At 49.8% G+C, this 25,227-nt stretch overlaps 2 protein-coding genes and 1 long non-coding RNA gene across 9 annotated transcripts in view; 2 read left to right on the forward strand and 1 right to left on the reverse strand.

Annotated features, from left to right (window-relative positions):
- Positions 1–1,018: 1,018 nt before the first annotated feature.
- Positions 1,019–15,908, forward strand: LOC121080387. Its single transcript, XR_005825356.1, has 5 exons — positions 1,019–1,073; positions 12,802–12,911; positions 13,940–14,056; positions 14,353–14,505; positions 15,266–15,908. It is a non-coding gene; the product is annotated as an uncharacterized LOC121080387 (long non-coding RNA).
- A 3,391-nt stretch (positions 15,909–19,299) lies between these two features.
- LOC121080380 (mitochondrial import receptor subunit TOM5 homolog) lies at positions 19,300–20,350 on the reverse strand. Its single transcript, XM_040578372.1, has 2 exons — positions 20,164–20,350; positions 19,300–19,831 (listed from the first exon to the last, which is right to left on the reverse strand). The coding sequence occupies exons 1-2, from the start codon at positions 20,282–20,284 to the stop codon at positions 19,797–19,799; spliced, it is 156 nt and encodes a 51-aa protein (XP_040434306.1). The 5' UTR covers positions 20,285–20,350; the 3' UTR covers positions 19,300–19,796.
- Positions 20,351–20,476: 126 nt separating this feature from the next.
- Positions 20,477–25,227, forward strand: part of LOC121080366 (FERM and PDZ domain-containing protein 1-like) — a 62,802-nt gene continuing 58,051 nt past the window's right edge. For all 7 annotated transcript variants that reach the window (XM_040578321.1, XM_040578318.1, XM_040578317.1 and 4 more), the window contains exon 1: positions 20,477–20,887. The gene's annotated coding sequence lies outside the window, so the exon portion shown is untranslated. The remainder of the gene's footprint in view (positions 20,888–25,227) is intronic.

The following is a 25,227-nucleotide window of genomic DNA, read 5'->3' on the forward strand; positions in this document are numbered from 1 at the left end:
GGAGAGCCTGATAAAAGCCACGGTGGCAACGCTGTTTGCAGCAAAGCGGGTGCGTGGGGCATGCCCGCCGAGAGCACGTGGGAGCGCAGGTGTGCCTGGCAGGGGGTGGGCAGCAGCCGCGGTGTGTGCCCCAGGACCAAGGGCCGTGCTGGGGCCCGGTGCAGTGGAAGGCTGCGGGTGGAAGGGCCGAGGCCGGTGTGCATGTGGGTGCAGCGGGTGCGCGGGCAGCGGGTGCGTGCAGGAGGGCGCGGCGGCAGGGCGGGCGCGCTGCGGCGAAGGTGCAGGAGCATGGCTGGGGGGGATCTGTGCGAGGATTCGTGTGCCTTCGCGTGTGCCCCCCCGCCCCCCCCCCCCCCCCCCGTGTGTGTCAGGGGCGCACAGGTGCGGGGGCAGGTGCGAGGCCGTCACACGCTGCCCGCCCTGCGCGGCGCCCCCCAGGCACGGCGGGGCGGGCACGGCGGGGTGTGGCGGCGGGGCATCTGCTCCCCGGCTGCCCCGTGAAAACCGGCGGCGCCTGCAGCCGTGTCCCCACCGTCCCGGGCCGCCCGGCCGGGTCTGCAGTCCGCACCATGCCCGCGCCACCCGCGCCGCCGCCGCGGCTGCCGTTGCCGCTGCCACCGCTGCTGCTGCTGCTGCCGCTGCTGCCGCCGCCGGTCTTGGCCCCAGCCCCGGGCCCCGGCCCCGGTCTGGGCGCGACGGCGGAGGGGTGCGGATCCTGCGAGGCGTCCCAGTGCCCGTCGTCGGCCTGCGTGGTGCCCGGGCTGCGGACGCGGAACGCCTGCGGGTGCTGCGTGCTCTGCCTAAGGCTGGGGGGCGACCCCGCGGCGGCCGCGATGCCGTCGGGGCGCGGGCACGGCGCTGCCGGCAGAGCCTGGTGTGCGCCAGCCGGCGGCGGCCCGGCGGCCCGGACCCCCGGGCCTCCCGGAGCTGCCTCTGCCAGCCGGCCGGCACCGCCTGCGGCCCCGACGGGCGGTGGCGCGGCGACCCCCGCGCCCTGCGACTCCTCATCCGCCACCGCCGGGGCACCCGCCGCCGCCGCTTCCTCGATGCTACCGCCGCCCGGTGCCAGCCCGGTGGGTACGCCGGCCGCCCCGCCAGGCGCCGGGGAGCCCGAGCCCCCGCGCCGGTGTCGCGGCTGGGGGGGGGGGGGGGCGGGGAGGCGTCGGGGATGGCCGGGTGCGGGGCGGAGGCTGCGGTGGGAGGTTTGCGGGCGGATTTTTAAGCACCGGCTCTCCTCCCTTGGCTGTGCGTCCCCTTCCCCGAACGATGCTCCAGGCGCAGAAGGGGACACAGGAAAAAAGCAAGCGTCTCCCAGCGCTGTCCCAGTGGAGGGTACCGGCTCCTCCGTGGGTGGCCCGTGACTTAGTACGCCCACGTCCTTTGGGTCACCTCAGGACACAAAAGCGCTGCAGTTCCAAGTTAAGACATGCGCTGGTCCAGTTTGGGGTATGTGCAATGCTGCCAGACTGATAGCTTGTACGGTTTAAAGCAGTTTTAAGTTTAAATACATTTGCTGGTGCCAGAGATGGCACCCTACTAATTAAGCAAATGGCAAAATAGAACCAAATACCAAGATTCTTCTGCATTCTGAAACAAAATCATCACCATTAGGAAAGGGAAAAAAAAAGAAAACTACAATTTTTCCATTCGAGGTTGCATTCTTTACTTGTATCCTGCAATTCTGTACTCTTATGCATATCTGAATAACCAGAGGCTTGAATTCTGTAAGGAAACACACTCAAAATGCTTTAAACTCATGTGGTATTTTGAGAAGGAATTTGTACTGCCAGGAAGTTCAGTTCTTAAACCTTAGCATCTCTTGTTAGCAGGTTTTTAACATATACTTAGATATCCATCTGCTCAGCGTGATAAGCAACCCATGAAATTAACTGATTGAAGTAATCCTGTCCTCAGTGGTACACCTAACTCAGCCAAAACCTGCACGCTGTACAAAGCCCAGTACCCAGAGGAAATCTTCTGTTATCTCCTGGGTATATCAGCTATAGCACCCAACATAGAGAGAAGGACAGGACAACGCTGCATGAGGGTGCGTTTGTGGGATGAGGACTTCAACAACACAGAGCATTGTGTGGGCATTGCAGACTGCCCCTGCGGTCCCTGTTGCGTGGTAGAGGTAAATCCTTTCTTGGTGCCGTTTGCTCTCTGCTAACTCTTCTGGTATGGAGGAATCGGGCTCAGCTCTTTCAGTGTCTGCATCTGGATCTGTGTGTCTTGTGTGCCTGTGTCCCTTTCTGCAGCTTTTTTTACTCACAACCCCCTGCTAAATACAATTTATGTTCTCCTGAGTCTTTGTCCCATTGTTCCATTCATGGTATAAATGCACTCAAAGATGGGGGCAGGGGGGACAGACAGGTTGAGGGACGAGGGGACGATACACGACATTTGCGAGTAAATACCTTGTTGTATCATAACTCAGAAGCAGTAATTTATTCAGCTGTAATCACAGGGACAGGTTTTAGCTGTCCCCATGGGACACTGGTGGAAGCTGGGTAACAGCTGCTTCCTTTGCTATTTGTGATCAAAAACATCCTTTCTGGTATGTTTATTTTTTAATGAGCTTCCCTGAGGCCCTTGATGGGAGTTGGGAAGATACTACTGGATTATCAGTTTCTCGTTGTCTAGCCTTCTTGTCACAGTTCTGGTGCACCCATAAGAAGCTATACACTGAAATTGGTTTAAATATTGGAGAAAAGTACCCTTTGCAGTGGATTTCTGGTCATTAATAAGGGATTGAAACCCAAGGCATGGACAAACACTGCTTGTTCAGCTCTGGCAACAGCAGCAAATGCCTCTACAAAAGTCTTCATGGAATTTTCCAGATAAGCCCAGAGTTTCTGTACTTCTTGATGTCTGAGCTTCTGAAGTGAGAGAGACTTCCATGTGACATTTTAATTGCTCGCAGGCTGCTTTGAGGAGCTGACGCCGAAAGTGATTTTTACAATATCATGAATGTATCAGTCAATATGTAATCTCCTTCCATCCCTACAGAGTTTTTTCTCACTCTCCCAGATCCTCTCACTGACTCAAACAGCAAAAGGTTAGGCAGAAGCCTTGCTAAATTAAGTGCCAGTGGAGATACAATTCAATATTTATAAATGAGGCTTCTTTTGGTGAGTCTTCTTGGTGTAGTGCTTTCTAGTGCTCTGAAATTAATTATCTGTTGTATTACTTCCATGTGCTATAACGATTGCTGATTGCACTCTTAGGAAAGGGATATACTATTATCTGCTGACTTTGTTCCAAATACTGGTTGCTTTACAGAGTAGAAGTCCTTTTATGGGCAAATATTTTGGTTGCCAACCTGAAAGTTAATATTATCTGCAGGCTTGGTTGAGTAAAGTTTCAGAGAATGTCTCTGTTGGTGCCTGAATTACACAGTGCAAAGCAGGGGAATTTTGCAGGAAACAAGAAGCATGGTTATTTTCATCTCCCAAAAGCACAGCATAAAAGGTGATGAGAACGTTTGGTTCTTTCCAGCCTTCAGATTTAACAAATTACATGTTTCCACTCAGCTGAGGTTTATTTCTTTAACTGGACGCTCTGCAGATTGGGTCAAATGTTAATACTAGGCTTGCTGTATCCATATAACAATAATAATCTCAACTGAAAACCACATAAAAGAGTACATCACTCAGTCCTCTGAGGAAGCAGGTGATGGTGGAGACATCCTTGGCCACCAGAGGGTCACAGGTTTTGCCGTCCAGCAGCAGCTCCAATCCAACTCTGACTTAGGACTTGTAGCTTCTTAAGTTTTATAGGCAGTGCTCTGCGTGCTGCTACGCATCCCTGTTCTGTGGCAAGGTTATCACAGCCTGGTTTGCTGGCTGCCTGGGACCTTCAAGGCCAGTAAAGAGGGAAGAAGTCTGCCTGGTGCACAGGACCTTCAGGGCCTGGTGAGGAGGGGAAAGGGGACTGGTATGTGACCAACTCTCAGTCACAGAGCATGGCCCTTTGCTTGGGTTAGCTGTGCTAACCGTATTACCAGGGGCCAGGAGCAAGGGATACTGGTCACAATCCTCTTTCAGTAGCAGCAGAGCAAATGTCTTGGGCAGCGGGCTGTGATATGTGCAAGCATTGCATTCCAAAGACACTGGGAAGTAGGTAAGTCTGCAGGTCTAGATGCTTTGGTGCTGTCCATCAGTAGCACACATTTGGCAGACACCCATGTGTGTGCAAACCACAGCAGCTGGAGTAACAAATGAAAGTGCGCTGGAAAATACGGAGCAGAGTGGATGTGTGCTCAACCAGCTTGCTGGCAACAGACCGAAGAACATGATCTAAAGGAGCGGGGCTAAACCCCAAGCTTTGCAGTGCATTCAGAGTGTGCTGCTAGCTACTAGCATGCCCTCCTTACTTCGCTGTTAGGAAATCCACACTGGAGACAGAGCTCTTCCATGCCTTGTGTCTCGCTGGGAAACAAGGAAGACTGGAGCAGGCTTATTTGTACAGCTGAAACGAAAACAAGAGAGCACCTTACCTGGGTGAACATTCCAGGCTGCAGAAGAAGCGGACTTCCCTAATTTGTTCTCTTGAATAGCGTGAGAGTATTGTGACAGGGAAGAGCTGGCTTGTGCATCCTTCCCCTTCATGGGGCCCCACGTAACCCCTACTCCGTGCTGAAGGGGACAACTTTTGGGGGCAGGCTTAGCAAGCCAGTAAACCGTCATGCAGGGTTCAGCCCAGGCTCCGTAGTGAAACACACTTCCCAGTGCAGAAGGAGCAGTGGGACCTTCAGTTTCAGCGGGAACTGTAAAGGTTCGTTGCTTCTGCAAATAAATCAAAATCCATCACCCTTAACTTCCTTCCATCCTCCTGGTTCTCCAGAGGGTTTGGGGTGAAATTCAGGTCCCTTGCTTGTCTTTGGCAGGCTGGAGGTTTCAGTAATTAACTGTAACCAAAGAAGCATAGCTATATACTCAGGATCATTCATTATTAAAGCTCACTATCAAGGCTTAGGCACTTTGGCAGATGTTGCGAGTGCTTCTGTCCCTGGTGAAGTCAATGAAACTGTGCATCCAGCCCTGTTTAAAAATATTTACAATGTCTTGCTGGTGGTGGTGTGCCTTGATCTGGTTCTGCAGTCAAGATGCAGCCACTGGCTTTTCAGGGCTGATAATATCTCATCTGTTCTGTGTGTGTCTCTCTCTCTCTGTGCTTGCATATGCATTTTAAAGTCTTCATTAGAGCAGCATGACGGCTGCTCAGTTTGAGACACGGCTTTTGTTACATTAAAAGTGCTTTGTGGCAGTTCAGCCTATGCAGATCTACAGAAATACTTCAACGCCTCAGCACTTTAAAGCATCTCGGGCTTGTTGTGTGAAGCAGGAAGGACAGTTTTTAGCATAGAATCATTTAGGTTGGAAAAGACCTTCAAGATTGAATCCAAACGCTAACCCAGGACTGCCAAGTCCATCACTGAACCATGTCCCTAAGCATTGCATCTATGTGCTTTTTAAACACCCTCAGGGATGGTGACTCCACCACCTCCCTGGGCAGCCTGTTCCAGTGCCTGACCACCCTTTCTGTGAAGAAATTTTTCCTAATACCCAATCTAAACCTCTCCTGGTGCAACTTGAGGCCGTTCCCTCTTGTCCTGTTGCTTGGTGCTTGGGAGAAGAGACCAACTAGGGAGCGATAAAGTCCCCCCCAGAGTGTCCTCCAGGCTAAACACCCCCGGTTCCCCCAGCCGCACTTCATCAGACTGGTGCCCCAGCCCCTTCCCCAGCCCCGTTGCCCATCTCTGGACACGCTCCAGCACCTCTACGTCCCTCTTGAAGTGAGGGGCCCAAAACTGAACCCATGACTTAAGGTGCGGCTGCAGCAGTGCCCAGTACAGTGCTGCACTGTGAGTTGGTGAAGTGCAAAAAACGTTCACAGAAACTAAGGGATGGGTGTATGTGAGCAGGACCTGTCTTCCTTCCCATAATCGTTTCCCCTTACAAGCTGCCCATTATAGTGTTTTAATAATGTTTTTCCTAACCGTGAATGTTTTCACGTGTGCTTATATGTTGAAAAGGTGCCACAATCCCGAACAGTCTCAGTGTCTCATCTAATTTCCACCTGAAATGCCCTGCTCGCTACCTCTGTGTGACTGTAGTGTTGAAGCAATTCCCTGAAATGTTTGTTAAAATGTCCTACCAGGAATAAAACTCTGGCAGTAGCAAGAATTGGAAAACAATTTTGCTATGGAAAAAGTTTGCTATGTCAAGAGACTTTTTACCCAGACATGACCTGTCAGCTGGGAAGCTCAGTGATACTTCTGTAGCCATTGCACCCTCATAGGCTTTTTGCTTCTTTGGCTAACTTCTTTTCATCCCAGCCCTCTTTTAAGCCCTCCTTTTACCTAAACTGAAAGAGAAGCAGTAGGGGGTTTGTGTTTTAACAGGATTCTGCTGCATTCAGGTTGGTGGTAGTATGAAAAATCATCAAAAATCAAAAAACTGCCTCTGCACAGCCTGGGAGCCAGCTCTGTAACTGTCAGCCACCATTAATGGAACTGCTGTAACTGCCCTGTTAATCCTGTAGTTTCCCTGGACAACGGTCACTTTTTCTGGCACCGTTTGTGGCTGCAGCCCTCAGCAGGGTACTGCCTTGCTGCCGGAGCCCTGAGATGTCCGTGAGAGCATCTCCACCCAAGGGGAGGCTGGCCAGCACTGCCTCGCAAGGTGCTGGCTGCTGGGTCACCTGTCCGTGTCTCCTACAGCTGCTGTGTCACAGCTGGATATGTGGCCTGCAGAGCCGGTGCATGGAGCTGTGCGCTCGAGAAAACACGAGTGGCAGGGGGTATTCTGGCAGCTCGTAAAGGAAGGTGCAGGCTTTCACATGGTAGATGAAACTGCTGGTGGGGAACTTACAACGAGCCTGAACTTCAGCAAAAGGCAACAACTGTCTTTCCTATCTCATGGGTTCTTAGTTCTGATTTATGCACAGCAAATAATAGGCACTTGCAGCATCAGGGAATGGGTGGTGTGCAGGAACGATTATGGGGCAGACTTTGCCTCGCAGGGAAAAATTAGATCCCTTAAGAACATGAGAGAGGTAAGGAATGCATTTTGAACTGCGCACAGCCTGTCCTCTGAGGCTTGAAGGAGATGGTCAGCTAAGACACCCCAAGCACTTTTATCTCTACTGAATAGCATCTGTCTTTCTTAGGGAGAGGACTGAGTAGAGACGGCCGCTGTTTATTTGGGAATTGTTTTCTCTCAAGCACCGGGACAGTAACTTGTTTATAGCCCCTCCTAAGATGCCTCTGGACATCTAGGGCTCTGTGGCTGCATGAGAGAATCCCAAGCAGAAGATTAGTGCAATTTAAATGAATGGTTGCACATGCCTAATAGATTCTTGTTTGGCAAATACATCAGCTGTGTTCAGACTAAAAAAAATTACCAATTCCTTTGGATTCTGACCAAGGCAGGCCCAGAAATAGCTAAGCCTGTTACACAGCCTGGTCATTGAAAAGACTGTTTGTAAATGGGGAAAACACAGGAGAAAGGACTTCTCCAGCTGTGTTCCTATGCTTGTGACATGTTTAGTAACTACAGGAGGCCTGGAATATCACTTTGTGAAAATTGGAACGGGTCTTCATGCCTGAGAGCCACTCAAATGCCATTCAGCTTCGGATGCAAACCTGTCGTTAGCTGAACTAAGCTATTAAATGTTCTGCATTAGAACTGCAATTTAAATACTGAATAGCATAGATCACTAGCATTATCCTTTCACATGACAAGTGATGCACAAAAAGTTATGTTTCCCTCTTGTAAGCAATGCCCAAAGAAAGCCTTCTGCTGTTAGGTTCTCCTGCATTTTCTTTTTTATTTTAAAACTTGTCATGAAAAAAGGTCTAAAATGGCAACTGGTTGAAGGACAGCTGCTATTAGGATAACAAATATCATGACTAAAAACCCATTATAAACTTTGCCGAAGATGGGGGTTCTTGTTCTCAGAGACCTCACCGTGTTTAATAATCTGCTCCCTACATTTCAGTAACTTCTGTATCATCCCGAAGTGCAGAATGTAGCGGAGTTGTGCTGTTGAATGTGTGTATTGCTGCAGCCAGCATTTGTGAGCGTGTAGTACCAATACATGGGCTTTCCCTGGGAGCTGCGCACCTGCGAGGCCTGAGCATCTAGGGCATGTTGCCTGTATCCCCCAGGAAGGAGAGGTGGTGGTCCTTGCTGTTCAGAGATATGATGTGATCTGGGGTCTGCATAGATACCTCCTTCCCATGGCTGGTCATGCCCAGAGCATTTACACACAGCAGTAGGTACATGGCAAAGCCTGGGATCGCCCAGTCAGCGCTGAACTGTGCTGGCACTTCCCTTGGCTGTGAAATTCACACTCCCTTCTGGCCCTGAAGCTCGACGTGGTCTGCATCAGCTGGCACCTTATCTGGGCCTTCTTCAGAATGGGTGCATCGGGATGTGTTGACTTCTTTCATTTCAGCAGCTTTCATTTTCTATCATCTGCATTTTCCGTTTGCATTTTTGATGGCACTGGTTTTGTCCGTGGACACTGTTGGGAATATGTCATGCATGGGGAAAGTAAACAGTACTATTTACAGTCCTCAGGCTTATTGCATGAAAGATCTGGAGTGGTGAAACCCCTTTCTAATACAAGGAAGGGGAAGTAATTTGAAGAGAGAAGATACAGAAACATCTGGTGGATGAAAAAGCATCCATCAGAGATTGGAGATTTACCAAGACTGTGAATCGAATTTAAGACCAGGAGGTTCTTGTGCACCTGACCAGGCAGCTTTGCACTCGGTTAATCAGCAGAAGGGCAAAGATGATCTGCTGTTCTGTTTACAGTGACTCATTGCCAGTGAATTCAGCCACAGAAGTACACATTTTAAATTACTTTGTTACGAGATAGGTTTAAAAATGACAAAATTACAGCTAGTGCTTTTGCTTCTGTGTTAACAAAGCTGATGCTTTTTTCCTGTTGCTGCCACCCTTACTTTGATTTACATTCTTTCTTTCCTGCCTAAGTATGGCAATGTAAGCACTACCAGACAAAATCTACAGCTTTACATTGTGCTTTCTAGCAAAAAGCTGTACACTACAACAGAATACCAGTGAAATAATTACTTCCTTTTAGAAAACTTCTGCCTTCCTGGCTTTTTTCCATTCCTTAACAGGGTGAATGCAATCACTTACTGTTCTTTGCATGCCTGTGATAACACAGATCCACTAACTTGTGTCATATTAGGGAATTACGGAGGATTTTGTAGGGAAACCATTTCACAGAAGCACCTCAGAAGCAGCCAGTGGCCTGGAAGTTGATTTCTCATTATCATTTCCCCATCTGCATCAGTAGAATATGTTTCCAAAGTCAAATGCCATTTTTCTGGCAGCCATCCGAAACACACATAAACAAAATAGCCTCAGGCAAATTCTGTATCACTCTGAACACCTGATGAAGCCAACATGAAGCCTGCACCACAGTAGTGTGGTCTTTAAAGATAGTACTTGTAAAAAATCCCACTAGAGATGCACGGAAGTGGTGCTGGCTGTGAATGAGATTTGAAATGGTGATGAACAGAAAACCATACAAACTTGAATTGTTTCCAAAATACCCACCAGTTCCCCATTTGTTGCAACTTTGTTGAAATAAAAAGGGCTTTCATTCCTCAGCGGCAAAACCATCTGTGATGTCTCCGTAAGAGAGCTTCACAAGCTGAAAACTCACTATCCAGGCATCTCCGTCCATTTATGGGTGCTAATTCTTAACAAAATGAGGAGCTTGTACTTAATTTTCAGACTTCAGGATTGCCATTCAGGCAACAGCTTGCCAGGGATGGGTTCCCAGCTTACACCTGGTTCATCTGTGTGGACCTGCGCTGTACTTCTGTGTAGGTCAGCAGCCCCTCCCCAGCTGTATTTCTTCAATGCAATTGCTCTTTCTATGGGATCCAAAGCAGTTTATGCTGCATTTGATATACAAACACCTGAATCAAACATACTTTAATCATCTTTTCCTCTGATAACACTAACACCTTCCCCTTCCCCTGGCAAATGAGGGTGAGAGAAACCAGCGATGCCAGTGCCAGTGTGCGCAGTGTGATACCTCATTGGTACTATATAGTGGAGTTGTCGCCAGAATCCTATTTTACCAAAGCAGGGATGTGTGGACAGGTGTGTGAGCCAGGCAGTGAAAGAACAAGCGCGTGCTTCAAGTTACCATCAGTCTGAAAGGTGCTGATGTCAGGTGCAATTTCCCAGCCTCTACCCCCCTGTCACACTCCTTTCTTCAGTGCAGGCCTTGTGAGATTTGCTTGCCAACCTCTTACCTGCTCTTCTTTTTCTGCAGTGTTAAATTGCATCTTCTTTCATGTTCCTTTTCCCTGTGTCTGTCTCCCTCTGACAACGGGAGATCATGGAGCGCGAACAAAGCAGAGATTGCTTTATGCGCTTGGAGTGTGGGACTGCAGCATGGATGGAGGAACATCTGGTTGTTCCAGGAGATGGTTGACATGAGACACTCTGCCCCCATGTTTGAAGACAGCAAGGGGTAGGTTCACTGTGTGACTGACTGGACAGGGAGAACCTTTATGTGCATGCATGGGATATGAACTTCAGAGGAGATAGTAGAAAGACCTTTAGACCAAAGATAGGGGCTGGGGGAACAGAACAGCTGAAAATACGAGCTGCAACTAAGCAACCATGAAACGGTGGGAATGGCGTGGCAGAGACTGTCTTCTTTCCCTGCTTGCATTCAGGTAATCCAGTTGATGACCCTCGGTCTGTAAGTCAGCAGGGGATCCTCAGTACTGGCTGCTCTCCAGCCAAGGTAACGTAAGCAATGGCACTGATACAGAAAGTGGTCTAAGGCGGCAGGGGAAGTAAAAACCATGTTACTTTCCGGCTCAAACAGAATGGCAGGGGACTCCACAGACAGAAAATAAGCCAAGCCCAGCTATTACCATATTCGGAAAAAAAAAAAAAAAAAAAAAAAAAAAAAGATATTGCAAACAATGGGGAACATTTAGATACGGTGAGTGTCAGATTCCTTCCTGGTAACGGACTCAACGACTGTGGGAGCAACACAGTTCAGAGGATCAAAGGGCTATACAGAGAAGTAGGTCAGGGTGAGGGTTGTGGGACAAAGTTTTCTTACCTAGAAATGTTGAAATGTTTTAGGGTGTGAAAACATGCCCTTGAACATATCTTTGCAAAGAACAGGTTTTTAGGTGGATTTGTTGTATCATTTTTGCATTATTGCTGTTGTTTTACCCCAGTGAGCAGCTAAGCCCCATGCAGCCCCTTTCTCACTCCCCCACAGTGGGATGGGGGGGAGAGAATCAGAAGGGTAAAAGTGAGAAAGCTCATGGGGTGAGATAAAGACAGTTTCAAGGTAAAGCAAGAGCTGCACACAAGCAAAACAACATAAGGAATTAATTTACCGCTTCCCATTGGCAGGGAGGTGTTCAGGCATCTCCAGAAAAGCAGGGCTCCATCTCACGTAACACCATCACTCTGAACGTCCCCCCCCTTCCTCCTGCTTCCCCCAGTGTCACCTGCTGAGCATGATGCCATCGGGCAGGGGATATCCCTCGGGTCAGTTGGGGTCAGCAGCTGTTCCAGCTGTGTCCCCATGCCCAGGTCCTTGTGCCCCCAGCCTGCTTGCTGGCCTTGATGCTGCTGTGCAAGCCCTGCTCAGGAGCAGCTACAACGTTGGAGAGTTACCAGCACTTTTTTCATCACAAAGCCAAAATATAGCACCATCCCACCTTCTACAAAGAAAATTCACTCTCTCCCAGCCAAAACTGTAGTTCTGTAGTACAGCAGCATTAACTTGTGTGGTTTTGCCCTTCATAACGGCATGGTGCATATGGCCCCAAGAAAAAAAAATAGAAATTTCTCTCCTATAAAACTGGAAGTAGGTCATCTTCTTTGAGGGTCAGCAAGGTAAAAGCAAGCACATGTTGCTGATTCTTGTCCAATTTTTCGTCCCCCAGTATCCCCAAGCCCTTCTCTGCAGGGGTCTTCTCAGTCCCTTCATCCCCCCAGTATTGATACTGAGGGATGCCCTCACCCAGGTGCAGGACCTTGCACCTGGCCTTGTTGAATCTCATGAGGTTCATATAGGCCTGTCTGGGATCTTGACTTCACACCTGGAAGTTGCCACCGGCGCTACTCCCTTACGCAACACTCCAAACATGAGCTTCATGCCACGCTGATTCTTTGTTCAGGTTGTGTTTTTCAAATGTCCTCGTCCACCAGCTCAGTGGTCTTCTGCAAAGGCGTGTGGCGCTGGGGTTAGAGTAGTGGGGACAGACAGACAGACACATCAGTCAGCATAGAGCAAGCACCTTTGGTCTAACATAAATCCAGACTGCAACCCAAGAGTCCCAGTCCTCATTCTGCCTGGACAACCTTGTCCTTCATACCCAGCCTTCATCCTGCCACAGCAGCTGCAGCAGGTTCTCATTCTGTGACCTTCTTGGTTGTGGGGGTATTCACACCTTTTCTGGCACAGCAGCCTTGCACTGAGCTGGTGTGACAGCGTGGCCGATGCCCTGTGTCCCCTGAGGTTCACAGCTGCCCTTCTGCAGCAAGGCGCATATGCCAAGTCAGTGCCCTGTCCTGCCTGCCTGCGCTGCCGCCGGTGCTGGGAGCTGCGTGGGGTGGGAGAAATGCCATCCGCAAAGCAGAGCAGCAAAGTGTTACAGGAAAAGCGAGCTTCCCTGACAGGGAAGCAGAAGGCCCAAGCAGTTTCTGGGAATGCTGGCCATGCCAGGTGGCCACATCACCTCCAGGAAAGTGTCTTGTTTTCTTCCAGTTCCCACGATCATTTTGTCACCACAGAAAATTCACAACATCACCAGGGCCCAGGTGTACCCGTCCTGTGACACGAAGGCAGCGTCCACGGCTGTTGGCACCTGGAGAAAGGTATGCTGGGGATCTGGTACAGGAGGTCACCTTCATTGTCTAGCAGCAGATGTGGTTCTGCATTCCCATGCTCACATTCTGTGTTGCTGCACCACATTTCAGGTAATTCAATTCATCATCCGCATAGACGCTGAAAGCAGAGTAGGGACAATTTCTTCCAACGCTTCAGCAGCCGGTAGTGCCCATGTGGTGGGGAGGTCTAGTCCTCATCTCTCCAAAGGTCATCATGAATCCAAGCATCTTCTCATGGTAATGTAATCTGGTGAACAATGTCAGAGTGCCTCGTCAAGCACTACAAATTAGAGAATGGTTTTAGCAGTCAATACCACAACTGGGATGTACACCCAGCAGACATCTGCCCACGCGTCTAGTAAAACAGAGACTACTTGGTGCTACTGGTTTGCTGGATGGTTTTATCTCCGTGTCTGAAAGTGGCTTGCTCTGTGATGACGTCAGCCTGAGGCATCTCAAAGCCACACTGCACAAAAAAAATCTTGCCTAAAACCTTAGAGACTTCAAAGCAAGCACAATTTTCTCAACCCTTCAGATACACAGAGAACCGAGTCTGTAGGGGTCAATGCTGCAGCACAGGAGGATGCTGAGCAATAGGCATATTGAGCAGTGCTTTGAAGTATCCAAAGCCCCAGTACCTATGACAGAAGGTTTCTGCTCTTTGCTGCTGACACAGGAGCTACACTGAGAGACCAAGTGAGCTCAGGCGTTCTTAGGGGTGAATAGGGCTCAAATTCAGGGCAATGAGGAAGAAGGGGATGAGAGTCTTGGCACAGGCTGTGTGTAGGCAGAAGGAGGTGCATTTCACCAGCGTATTTCCCTGGAGCTGCAGAGAGCACCTGTCCAGTGAGCATCACCCTGCTTCTCCCTGCTCCTTGCCCTGCATGCAGCTCCTCTGCCTGCTTGTCCAAGCATGTCGGTGACAGCATGTTCAGAGACAATTATCATGAGTAAATGCTTCTAACGGATTTCATGGATGTCCTCTAACATCTTCACACTCCTATGAAACTCTGCAGGTCTCAGAGTCACACAGAGGAGTCACCCTCCTGGAGGAGCTGCCTGGAGACAGAGCAAACACGGCTGTTCAGGCTTGGGGAGGACCTTTGCAGGATGAAGGCACAGGGTGGGTTTTGGTAAGTTCAGCACAGCAGGTACATGGGACAGGCAGCACCCAAGGTCCTGGTGGTAGTGAGAAGTGACAAAGTTCAAACGGTGAAAGCAGTAAGAGAAGGACCAAAGAGGACCTTCCGGGCAGACATGTCACACAGAGCAGATTGCCCTCGTAACTGTCTAGAGGAGCAGTATTTTGTGCCTGTTTTGAATGAACAGCAAACTTCAAATGTGCTTAGTTGTGAGAGTGGTTCCAGGGTGCTGTCCAGAATGTATGTGCCTGTTGATAATAAACTATTTTCTGTGATGGTTTTGCCAGATTGACCAACTAATGAAGGAAGATGAGGGGGTCTACCAGTGTCCCGTTGCCAACACGGCTGGAGAGGCACATGCAGATGGGAGCATCACGGTCCTTGAGCAGAACAGAAACAAGGAGGCATACCTTCTGGCACGGGACAACCCTGCCTAGCAGGTAATGCTAACAATAACAGTGCATGCCATTACCAGGAGCTAGCTGGCTTTGGCACACTCTCCTTCCACTGCACAAATCGGGGTTTGTAGACGAGAAAGCAGCCAGCTGCAGGGAAGGACTCGGTCAGGTGTGTTGCGTGTATTTGGATTGTCCTTCTCTAGAGCAACTGACAAGGTCGTCCCGTGCAACAGAGAAGGGTATTTCAATGTACCAGCCTTCCCCTATCCCAACAAGGGCACAAGCAGCTTTGCTGGCATGAAACGTTGCTGGGTGGTTCTTTTAATAAAGCGCAGATGGGAATGCAAGTCATACCCTTGACAAAGTATCAGCTGCTGGCAGGAATGAATCCTTTCCAGAAAGGAGAATGAAGACGAGACAGGTAAATGAGTGCTAATATTTTACATTCAGCCATAGGAACAGACTTCTGTGAGGCTCTGTCACTCCTAGTATTTGTACCATGACATTAGTCCCTGCTGTAATGCATGCCAGTGAGACAGCATAGGTTATGCTGGTCCAGCAAGTAGTACAATGGTGAATTGTCTGCCGTGTGTAAAGCAAGATTTGAAACTGGGAGGTCAGGGTGTGGGAAAGAAGAGGAAGAGAGGAGTGTGTCACTTCAAAGCTATTCTGGAAATGCAGTATCTTATGCCGAAATTGAATCTTTGGTAGAGTCAGAGCGGGGCTTTCAAGAAAAGTTCAGTTTCCTATGAAAGACTTACTTGGTAATGTTGTCTGAAATCTGCCCTCTCCCTTGTTCCAGGAAGAAGGCATTTGTTCACTCAAGAAGAGCCGAACTGCAAAGCACATGCTAGAAAACAGTCAGTGGCTACCTTTGCTTCCTTTGCCATAGGAGTTTGGAAAATGTTGCATTAATACTCTTACTATAGGCTTACTGTCAGTTTTATACATCTTCCTGCTTGGAAACTATGCAATTAGTTTTGAAAATACCTAGTTGAAAATGCACATTAATACTGAAAATTCATGGAATATCAGTAGGGGAAAAAAATAGAGCAATAAAAGCATTTGAAAAGCAGTAAAATACCGTTTCAAGTGGCATTCTCTCTCTGGCCTGTTTTCTTATGCATCTCACACGAAGTTAGAGTTTCTAATGCTGCGGAAAAGGTCACCGTTTGTTAATTCCCACCCATGTTTGCCCCCAGGAGAAAACCTTGCAGCATAACTAGGAAGACTAGGCAGTTTTAAAGCAAGCCATTTTTGAGCAACCTGAACACGTAAGTAAAGCTTTGCTTACAAATTTCATCTGCTTATGCAGTTGTCACTGGATTTGCACCCCAGCTGGAATTTTCCCCTTTGGGGTCAAACATCTGCAGCCCTTCTGGGACATGTTTGTTCCTGTCTGGCTGCAGAGCAGGGCACACTGGCTTCTGGGTGGGAGGACCATGCCCTGCGCACCACCCAAGGACAGAACACAGGTGATGCGCTCAGAGTGAGGTGGTGTGGGGCATGCAACCTGCACCAGGCTGCTGGTGCACCACATGGCAGGGGTCAGAGGAGAAGTCCCTTGTGCTGCTTTCCTCCTGTTATTACAGGAGGGCTGCACCAACACCAACATCCCTCTCGCCCCCATCCTCAGTGCTCTGGCACTTGTGTGTGGGCAGCACGTGGACCTTGCCACCTGTGTCTGAGCCTTTCTCGCTGCTGCTGCTGCAGGCCAGCGGTTGGTTCTTTCAGAGTCCTGACAGACACTTGGCTTGGAGCCCGACTTTTTTTTTTCCCCCTGGAGCACCAGCTACTTGAGGGTGCCATGCTGCGTACACAAGAGCTGAAAAGCAAAAGAAGGAGCTGCCGCACCTCCACCTGCCCTATCATCAACCTGGCTGCTGAGTTTGTACCACCAGGTGTGCTCCGAGGGTGTTTTGCTATAGATGGGTGTCACACCCAAACATGGAGTTGTTTCTGGAAGCTAGTAAATCACGGGCAGTCAGCCACCCAGGAAATTTACTGTCCCTGGAGATGCTGGTTATGTTGCACCCAGGACTGGCAAAAGCAATGCAGCACAGCTGTGGCATTTGCTGGGTTATAAAGGTTTGGCTTCTGTAGGGCAGAAATCCAAAGCAGAGTTCTCTCGAAGTAAAAAACGCAAAAAGGATAAGTTAAGAGTTGTCTCCTAGGAAATAATGCCCTCTGGTTCTACCACTGTGGTGCATCTGGCTCAGAGCGTGCTTCCATGCAAAGCTGAAATTAGAAATGAGGAGAAATCTATGGCACACAAAACAAAGAATAAAAAGTGGATGTGGTCTAGAAGCAAAGAAGCTGGTGCTAATAATTATGCAGAGAGCCAGAGGTGGTAAGTAAAATGAGAAAAGCACAAGTCCTTTATGACTGCTGGCCTGCTGCAAATGAAACAGGACAGTGAGTCTGTTCCAGTAAAGTGCAAATACGAACAACTCCTGAAATCTCTTTTCCACTCTGTAGATTTGCGCTCTTGCACGCTTTTCTCCCACAGAATGGAGGCCTAGCCGATGAAGTCAGTCTCTGCTCGCTTGTGTTGCCTATAAAATGTATAGATAAATAACTAAATTGTATAAATAATCTTATACATGTGATATGCCAGGAAATGGCAGAAAGCCAGAGGCACAAAGATGAAGTGCTGCCACTGTGATCTGTTTCCTGCATCCACATTACAGACTAGGTTACCAAAAAAAAAAAAAAAAAAAGGGAAGAAACACCAGTCCAGGCAGTTCCTTTAGCTAAAGAGGACATACTGGTTAACCAAGAGACCGGGAGTTCAAATACGTGTGCCTATATATATATATATACATTCCAGCCATATATGAGTGCTTGGCACTATACCTACACCCTTTCCTAATCATGGTAATAGCTTACCCAAAGCAGCAAAAGCAACGCAATGCGACCGCGCATCGGAGCAGCAGCGATGTGGTTAATCCTTACAAGCACTTCAGCAACGAAGCCCTGTGCTGCCTTGGACAGAGATTTGGGGCCCGTGTTTTCAACCTGGGGTTTTTCCACTGTGCTTGTACTCTTCTGCGCTATGTTTTATTCAAGGGTCGTAGATAAGAAAATAACTGCTTGCTGTTGGTATGTTAGGCGCTACATGTGCCACATCATACCAAACAGATTGTCACAGCAGCTGTTACCCCAAAGAATTCCATAGACCTAGAGCTCAGGCAGGCTAATCCTGTTATACCATCCACACAGAGAAAGTGGAGCAAGCCACAGATGTTACAATGGGATGAAGCTGTGTCAGGGCAAGTTCAGACTGCATGGTAGAAAAAGGTTCTTCGCTGACAGTCACTGGAAAAGGTTCCTCAAGGAAGTATCCAGGGCACCAAGCCTGTTAGCATTCAAGGAGCATGTGAAAAACACCTTTAGTCGTGGTTTGGTTTTGGGTTGTCCAGTAAGGACCAAGGAGTTGGACTTGGTGGTCCTTATGGTTCACTTCCAACTTAGAGATATTCTTTGAGTCTACGATGAAGTCCAGGCACAATCAGATCCAGAAGAGAATAAAGCTCTAGTAGACACCAGTGCACAGTGTAACCCAATGCCATCAAGCCATACCGGGCAGAAGCCCTTTATATTTCTGGAGTGACAGGGATCCCAACAGCCAACTGGATTGGAGGCTGAAATAAGATGACTAGGAAGAAGTGGCAAAAGCACCCTGCTGCGACTGGCCCAGAGGCTCTGTGCATCCGTGGCACAGACTCTCAGGAGAGGGTATTTCAAGGACCCAGAAGGGTACCGGTGGGCTTTGGGTATAGCTGCCTTGGAGACAGGGGAAATTAAGCAGCTGCCTACCTTGCCCAGTCTCTCGAAGACCCTTCTGTTGTGGGATTGCTGAAGGTCAACGAACAACAGGTGCCTGTCCTGCATCTTTCCTGCGTTGCAGGACTGTTTTGACAGATGGAGCCCAACATCATGGACTAAATGAACTCAATGGACTTTATTATAGAGATGGTCCATAGACTAAGGGAATGATACCTGTGTGTTTGTATCAAAAGACAGGTAAGGTGATGGTGGTTACCTGGGATCTACTGGAAAGTGTGGGACCGGGGTGTGATGCAAACAGTATAGAACGAGGGTGGAGACTGTCCTGGTTTTAGCTGGGATAGAAATTTTCTTCCTAGTAGCTGCTGTTCTGTTTAGATTTAGTACAAGGACAACACACTGATGGTTTAGTTGTAGCCAAGTTGTCCTTACCCTAAGTCAAAGACTTCGGTTTCCCATACCGTGCCAGTGAAGAGGTGCACAAGAAGCCGGGAGGGAGCACAGCCAGGACAGCTGACCCCAACTGGCCAAAGGGCTAAACCATACCACTGAACATCATGCTCCGTGTATAAACCGGGCAGAGTCTGCCAGTGGCCGGCCGATCACTGCTTGGGGACTGGCTGGGCAGCGGTCAGTAACTGTATTGTGCATCACTTGTTTTTCACGCATTTTATTCCTCTCTTTTTGTTATCTGCCTTTTCATTACTTGTCATTATAGTTTCCTTTACTTCAATTATTAAATCTTTCTTACCCCAACCCACGTGTTTTACCTTTTTTCTGATTCTCCTTCCCATCTCACTGGTGCAGGGAGGAGGAAAAGCGAGGGACTGAGCAGCTGCATGGTACTTAGTAGCTGGCTGGGGTTAAACCACCACAAAACCACATTAATGCATCATTGCCATGTCTTTTTCACTCTCCTTTGCTTTTCCTCAATACAAGTTGATTTTAAAGGCGGAGAAGAAGCAAGCCTAAGACAAGAGCCAGGGAAACAACTCCAGATGACCTCTAGCTTGAGTGACGGTTATTAAAAATAAAGCACTACCAAAGTTAAGTAACACAACTGCTCCTCCATTTATTTAAAATAAAACTGTTTGTGAACTGAACTCATTGAAGACTTCCTTTTTCATACAGACAAGTTCGGTAAGGTTGATGGCCATAGCATGTGGCAGTTTAGAGGTAGCTGCATAACAGAGCAACTTGCCAGCGCTTAACACTTCAAACAAAATGGAGATGGGCAGCGTTTTGTTTTGTTGTTTTTTTGGTTTTTTTTTAAACAGTACAAGAAATGTTCCATCACAAGTCATAGCTTGATGCTACTAGGGAGTATCCTGTGACCAGAATTGCCCTGCAGGGGCAACAGACATCTTCCCCATCCTCCAACCTAAGCTGTCATTCTCAGGTCAGATAGGCTTAAGCGAAACATTTTAGAACCATTTAGTACTGGATGGATGTCTGCCTCTGGCACAATGTTTAATTAAAAAAAAAAAAAAAGGGGAAAGCAGCTCCGGTCCATTTCATGTTTTCATATATTGTGTCTGAAGTGGTCATATGCTGTCCAGCTTCTTCAGGATGAAAGGAGCTGCAAGCAGAAAAGAAAACTGCATGAACCTCGCCGAAGAAGCAGTTATTCCCCAGTAAGTCTGTAACAAAACGGCATCTAAAATATTCAGAGGCTGGGCGAAGGTCTACTCTCTACCTCCCTGGCGGTCCCTTCTCTCTCCGCACGCCTGCTTTAACGAGCGAGGCAGCACGATTCCAGGGGGGAACCAGCAGGAACGGCAGCCGGGAACGCTGCCGGGCCGCCGGGCCTCATCGCGGCCCCGGGTAAGCACCCAGCCACCGGGCCGCGCCGCCGCGGGCGATACAGGCCGCCATCGCGTCTGCTGCGGCCTCCGCCGCCCCAGCACTTACTGATCCGCAGCAGCGCAACGTAGATGAGGAAGTTGCGGACCGAGGTGAGGACGTCGCGGCGCATCTTCCGCTTCAGCTCCTCCGGGTCCATCTTGGGCCCCAGCCCCTCGATGCGGAACATGCTGCGCCCGGCGCGGTGCGGGACGCCGGCGGGACGCACGCGGCGCAGGCGCGAGAGGGGCGGGGGGGGACGGGGCGGGCGGCGCGTCCGCAGTGAGGGGCGGCCAAGGCCCCGCCCTCCGGGGGCCGGGGGAGCTGCTCCCGCGGCGCGGCACTGGCGGTCGTTGCCTCGGCGGTCCCGGTAACGGGCGCGTTCCGCCGCTGCCGGGGTGGGAGGGCTCAGGCGGCCCGCGGAAGAGGCCCGCTCTGTTGGCGGGGCGGGGCGGTGTCCCGCGGCTGGACGGAGGCCTGCCCCCCAGGGGACGCGGCGGCGGCCTGGCCCGGCGGCTGGGCGGGCCTGCGGCGGGGGCCGCGGTTCGCGGCCGGCCGCTGCCGGGGGTGCTCGTCCTGGCTATGCTGGCCGGCGGCGGGGTAGGGAGTTCCGGGGCCCTGCGGGCGGAGTTCCTCCGGTCCCGCCTGCAGCAGCGCGGCCTCCCCGCTCCCGCCCGGCCGGGCGGCTGCCTGGTCTACCGGAGCAGGCAGAGCTGGGTCTGCGGTGGGTAGCTGTGCCGCCAGCCTGGAAGCTGCCCGGTCCGTGGGTGTGAGCTCGGGGAGCCTTTTGCAGGTGAGTGCACGGAGCAGTTCTGGTTAAGTGTAGCTGTGCTGGAGGAGTCATGCGGGCCACCGGGAGCTTCCCTCCTGGCGTGGTTTAACCCCGGCCAGCAACCAAGCCCCACGCAGCTGCTTGCTCCCTGTCCCCACGGTGGGATGGGGGAGAGGATCGGAAGAGTAAAAGAGAGAAAAACTCGTAGGCTGAGATAAAGACAGTTTAATAGGGAAAGCGAAAGCCTCGCACACAAGCAAAGCAAAACAAAGAATTCATTCACCACTTCCCATGGGCAGGTGGGTGGTCAGCTGTCCCCAGGACAGCAGTGTTCCGTCATGCAATAACGGCTACTTGGGAAGACAAACGCCATAATGCCGAATGTTCCCCCCTGCCTCCTTCTTGCCCCAGTTTATATATACTCTGCATGATGTCCCATGGTATGGAATATCCCTTTGGCTAGTTCTGATCAGCTGTCCTGGCTGTGTCCCCTCCCAATTTCTTGTGCCCCTCCAGCCTTGTCGCTGGTCGGGCCCGAGAAACGGGAAAGGTCCTTGACTTAGTATAATATTACCTAGAAACGATCAAACACAATGCTGTTAACATTGTTCTCACAGCAAATCCGAAACACGGCACTGCAGCAGCTACTAAGAAGAAACTTAACTCTGTCCCAGGCAAACCCAGGCCACTCCTCAGCCCAGTGCTTGCCCTTAGAAGGCAGAGGGCAGTGAGCAGACTTAGGACAACCCTACAGAGTAAAGCACAGAGAGACTGTCCAATGCCTGTCAAGTCTGTTGCAGGTAATAGCGCTTGGAACGTCTGTAAGTGACAACCTCTGTGACTAATGGTGGTCCTGAGAAGCTGCAGTTAATCTAAGCGATGGGTGCTAGACACTTGTCTGGGAATGGGGATGCATCATAGGGCTGCTTAGGAGAGACGGACACAGATGAAACAGAGCCCGCTTTTGTGGGTTGCACATCGTGATGGTTCAAAGCATGTCAGCACAGCAGCCTCAAACTCAGCGCCTCTGGCCATGCCATCACATCTGCTGCTGCGAACCCCACTGGCTTCCCCGTTTGTGTGGTACTACCGTGTGAGTTGTGCAGGAGAACACGATCCTGAAGAACAGACTAGTCTCAATGTTCTCGATCGCTGGGAAGAGAGGGTTATAGCTGCACCAAGCAGGAGAAGCAGTTGCCTTGCTGGCCCCTCTGACCTATTCCTGGTGCCTTCTAAGTAACCTGTTTACAGTGCGACTTAATAGATACCTGTTTTTCTCTAACTGAAGTGAAGAATTTATCTGGCTGTGAGTCAACCTGCTTCTAGCTCTGCCAGCTTTCCTGACTCACACACCGTCTCCTGAATTACGCACCATTGTCTTTTGTACCGCTGCTGATCTGCAGTAACTGACTTAGCTGTTCTGCTTTGTTTAGAACACAAGAGCCTTCACTCCAGCACAGAGCCCCACCGTGCAAGATCTTTTTTTGCCTTTTGTAAATGCAACCCCCATTCCCAAACAAGTCCCGGGAGACCGTCGGAGGCCAGTAATACTTAATAACAGGTACAGAAAGACTGAGAAGACCAGGGCTCTTGGCTTTGGAGAGGCCTCTGGCCAACCCCAAAGCCCCCGCTCCAGGAGTTGGATGTCACAGGAAGGTGGGCTGTGTATGAATTTCAGTTAAGATACTGGATGACTATGAATGCTAACTGGAATTGTGCCCTTTTTTAGGGAGAGGAGCTGGTTCAGGCCTGAGACCAGGCCCACCCAGATAACTGTGTACACAGCCGTCAAGTCTCACTCTTGAGCTCCATCCACACATACAGGCTTCAGCCAACGATTTCCAGCCTGTGGCAGGCAGCAATGCTTTCAGCAGCTCTCCTCAGATGCTGGGAACACCTTCAGAGATGGGCACGGGCACTACTGGTGCCTGGAGTGGATCAAACAAGCAGGCAGAGGCTTGTGGCTCTCCCCATCACCCCCACAAGACATCTGTGTTCCACAGCCCACCCTGCTCTGCCTGCTTGCTTGATAGGCAGTAGGTAGATAATTCAAAAACCCAGATTTGTCTCAGCTAAGCTGCCTATGACCTGAGGCAAAGCTAATTACAGAGCAGCTGCTTTCATTGTGCCAGTGATTAACAGGGGCTAATTGCATCTCCCATTAGCTGGGGGAGCTTTCCTGCTTTTCTGTGGTACCTCAAGGGCCCACCCTGACTTTGCGAAGGATGGCCAAGGGAAAGTGTTCCTGAATCACCCTATTCTGAGCACATTTGCAGGACATTCAATACCAATTCCCAGCGCAAATGAAGGGTCAAACTCTTCTGGTCAAAAAAAGTTGTAAAACTGCCCTCCTGAGAGCATTACAGCAAGGTCCAGGAGAAAAACACAACAGAGCTGCCCAGATCTGCAGCTGATATAAACTAGCTTTGTTCTGCTGGTTTCCAGGTAATCTATTGATTTACTTGTGGTTTCATTCTGAATGTTGGATTTCTTTGGTCTTTGCTAGCAGAAACGGATTGGCAGGTCCCCAGCCCATGTTAGCAGAAGAGCAAGGAGTTTCATCCTACATTTCAAGACTGTTGGTCTTCCCAGTCTTGTTTTGTATTTGAAAAGCAGAAGTGATGCTGCTTTCCCAGATGTTGCTCTGGAGAATATAAAGGAACTTGGGCAATTCTGGGCATAGCTGAATCAAACATGACACAGTATTGGAGAGACTGGAGCAAGGAAAAGACAAAAAAATGCTGTTAAGGAGCAACGTGAATGAGAACTCTGCCAGGGCATTGACTGGAGAGTTGTTTCACTGGGGCCACCCTATACTCCTTGTCCTTTTGTAAAATGGGGGGATGAGAAACATTTCCTTTGGGAGAAACCCACATTGGATAGGGAGGAGACTTCAGATGTGGAGTGACTGGCAAGGAACAGAAGACATTGGCTTTGGGTTTTGACAGCAGCATGAACAACTTCCCGAGCTGCCCTTGAAATGTTTGTGTCAATTTTCTAGAATTCCCTCAAACCTCCAAACTGCACGATTTTGACAGCTCATATTATGTTCTTAGTTTTACTCAGCTCTGTAATTGCATGAAAATTTTAGCTTTCATTTACTGGGGCTACAGGCAGACATGACATGCGGAATTCAACTCTACAACTCGAGGAGAGTTATAAAGCGGGGATATTTATTGCAGTGCTGGGTGCAAGGGGGGTTGCTCCTCCTCACTTGCACACTGTTTCAACAAGCTGGCTGATATTTATTGTACAAAGTTACGCATATACATAAGGTTTCCAAAAATTCATTATCATAATCTCCTCCCTCTGGCACCTCTTCAAGATGTACTTTTCACCTTCTTGGGCAGTTGCCTAAAGTTCCTGCTTACCTTTGCATACATTAGCAGCCTGTTGTTTAGTTTCTGTTACCTACTAGAGTTCTTCACGTGTCTTCCATCATCTAACCTTTTGTTCAAGTGTAACGCATCTGCTGGCTAACGATGAGCCCTTCCTTACTGCCCACTCTAAACATGTCAAGCTAATACGTGCCCACGGGGCTGGTTTTAAATCTGTATCAGACGACTAGACACTGACCGAACGCTGGCTAGAGGCTAAGGTCTTTGAACAGAACATGGGCAACTGCATGACATGGCTGCGTATCGCAGGTGACAGTATGGAAAGCTGACAAAAGCTGCAGATGATGCCACAAGGGACAGCTGGATCTCCCAAGTGATTAAGGAGTAGTGATGCGAGAGGAAAGGCCAAACTTCACAGGTAACTGGGGACAAGCAGTGGGGTCTTTCTGGGGCAAGGCCAGCACACTAGTGAGAACTCAGACTTCTTGCCCCAGGGGTCCTCCCCATCCCATGAAGTGCTGGCACTGGCTCTGGGGTAAGACTGGGCTAGTGCAGAAGGCAGGCAGTAAATAGTGCTCAGAAATTAAACCTGTCCCGCCTGCCCTTTTTGAGACTTCAGACAGGTTGGGGCTGGGGCAGATGGGAGAACTCGCCAAGATGGCTTGATCCTCCTTGATGGAGATGTTTTGTGAAGTGGCCTTCTATACACTGTTCTGCTGTGTCTCTCCAGGGCTGCTCCCGCATGGTGGAAACAGCTTATCAGCCAGCTGAAAGGACAGCATTCGCCTGCCCTGGTTCCTTCGGCATCTACCAGTAAGATTCAGAGAAGTGCCAGAAACCTCCACCTCTAGAGCTGTACCAGGACGTTTATTGCTGTTGCATATGTATCAAAGGCGGTTTAGAGGCCCAGGGGAAGCCTTGCAGAAGCGCTAAAGGGAGGCAAAGTAGATAGTGCTGGAGCCTTGGTGCTAGCTACCAAGTTGACCATTTCACCCCACCAAAAGAATCCATATTGATACGTAC

Source organism: Falco naumanni, chromosome W, assembly GCF_017639655.2.
Source record: "Falco naumanni isolate bFalNau1 chromosome W, bFalNau1.pat, whole genome shotgun sequence".
Taxonomy (NCBI): Eukaryota; Metazoa; Chordata; class Aves; order Falconiformes; family Falconidae; genus Falco; species Falco naumanni.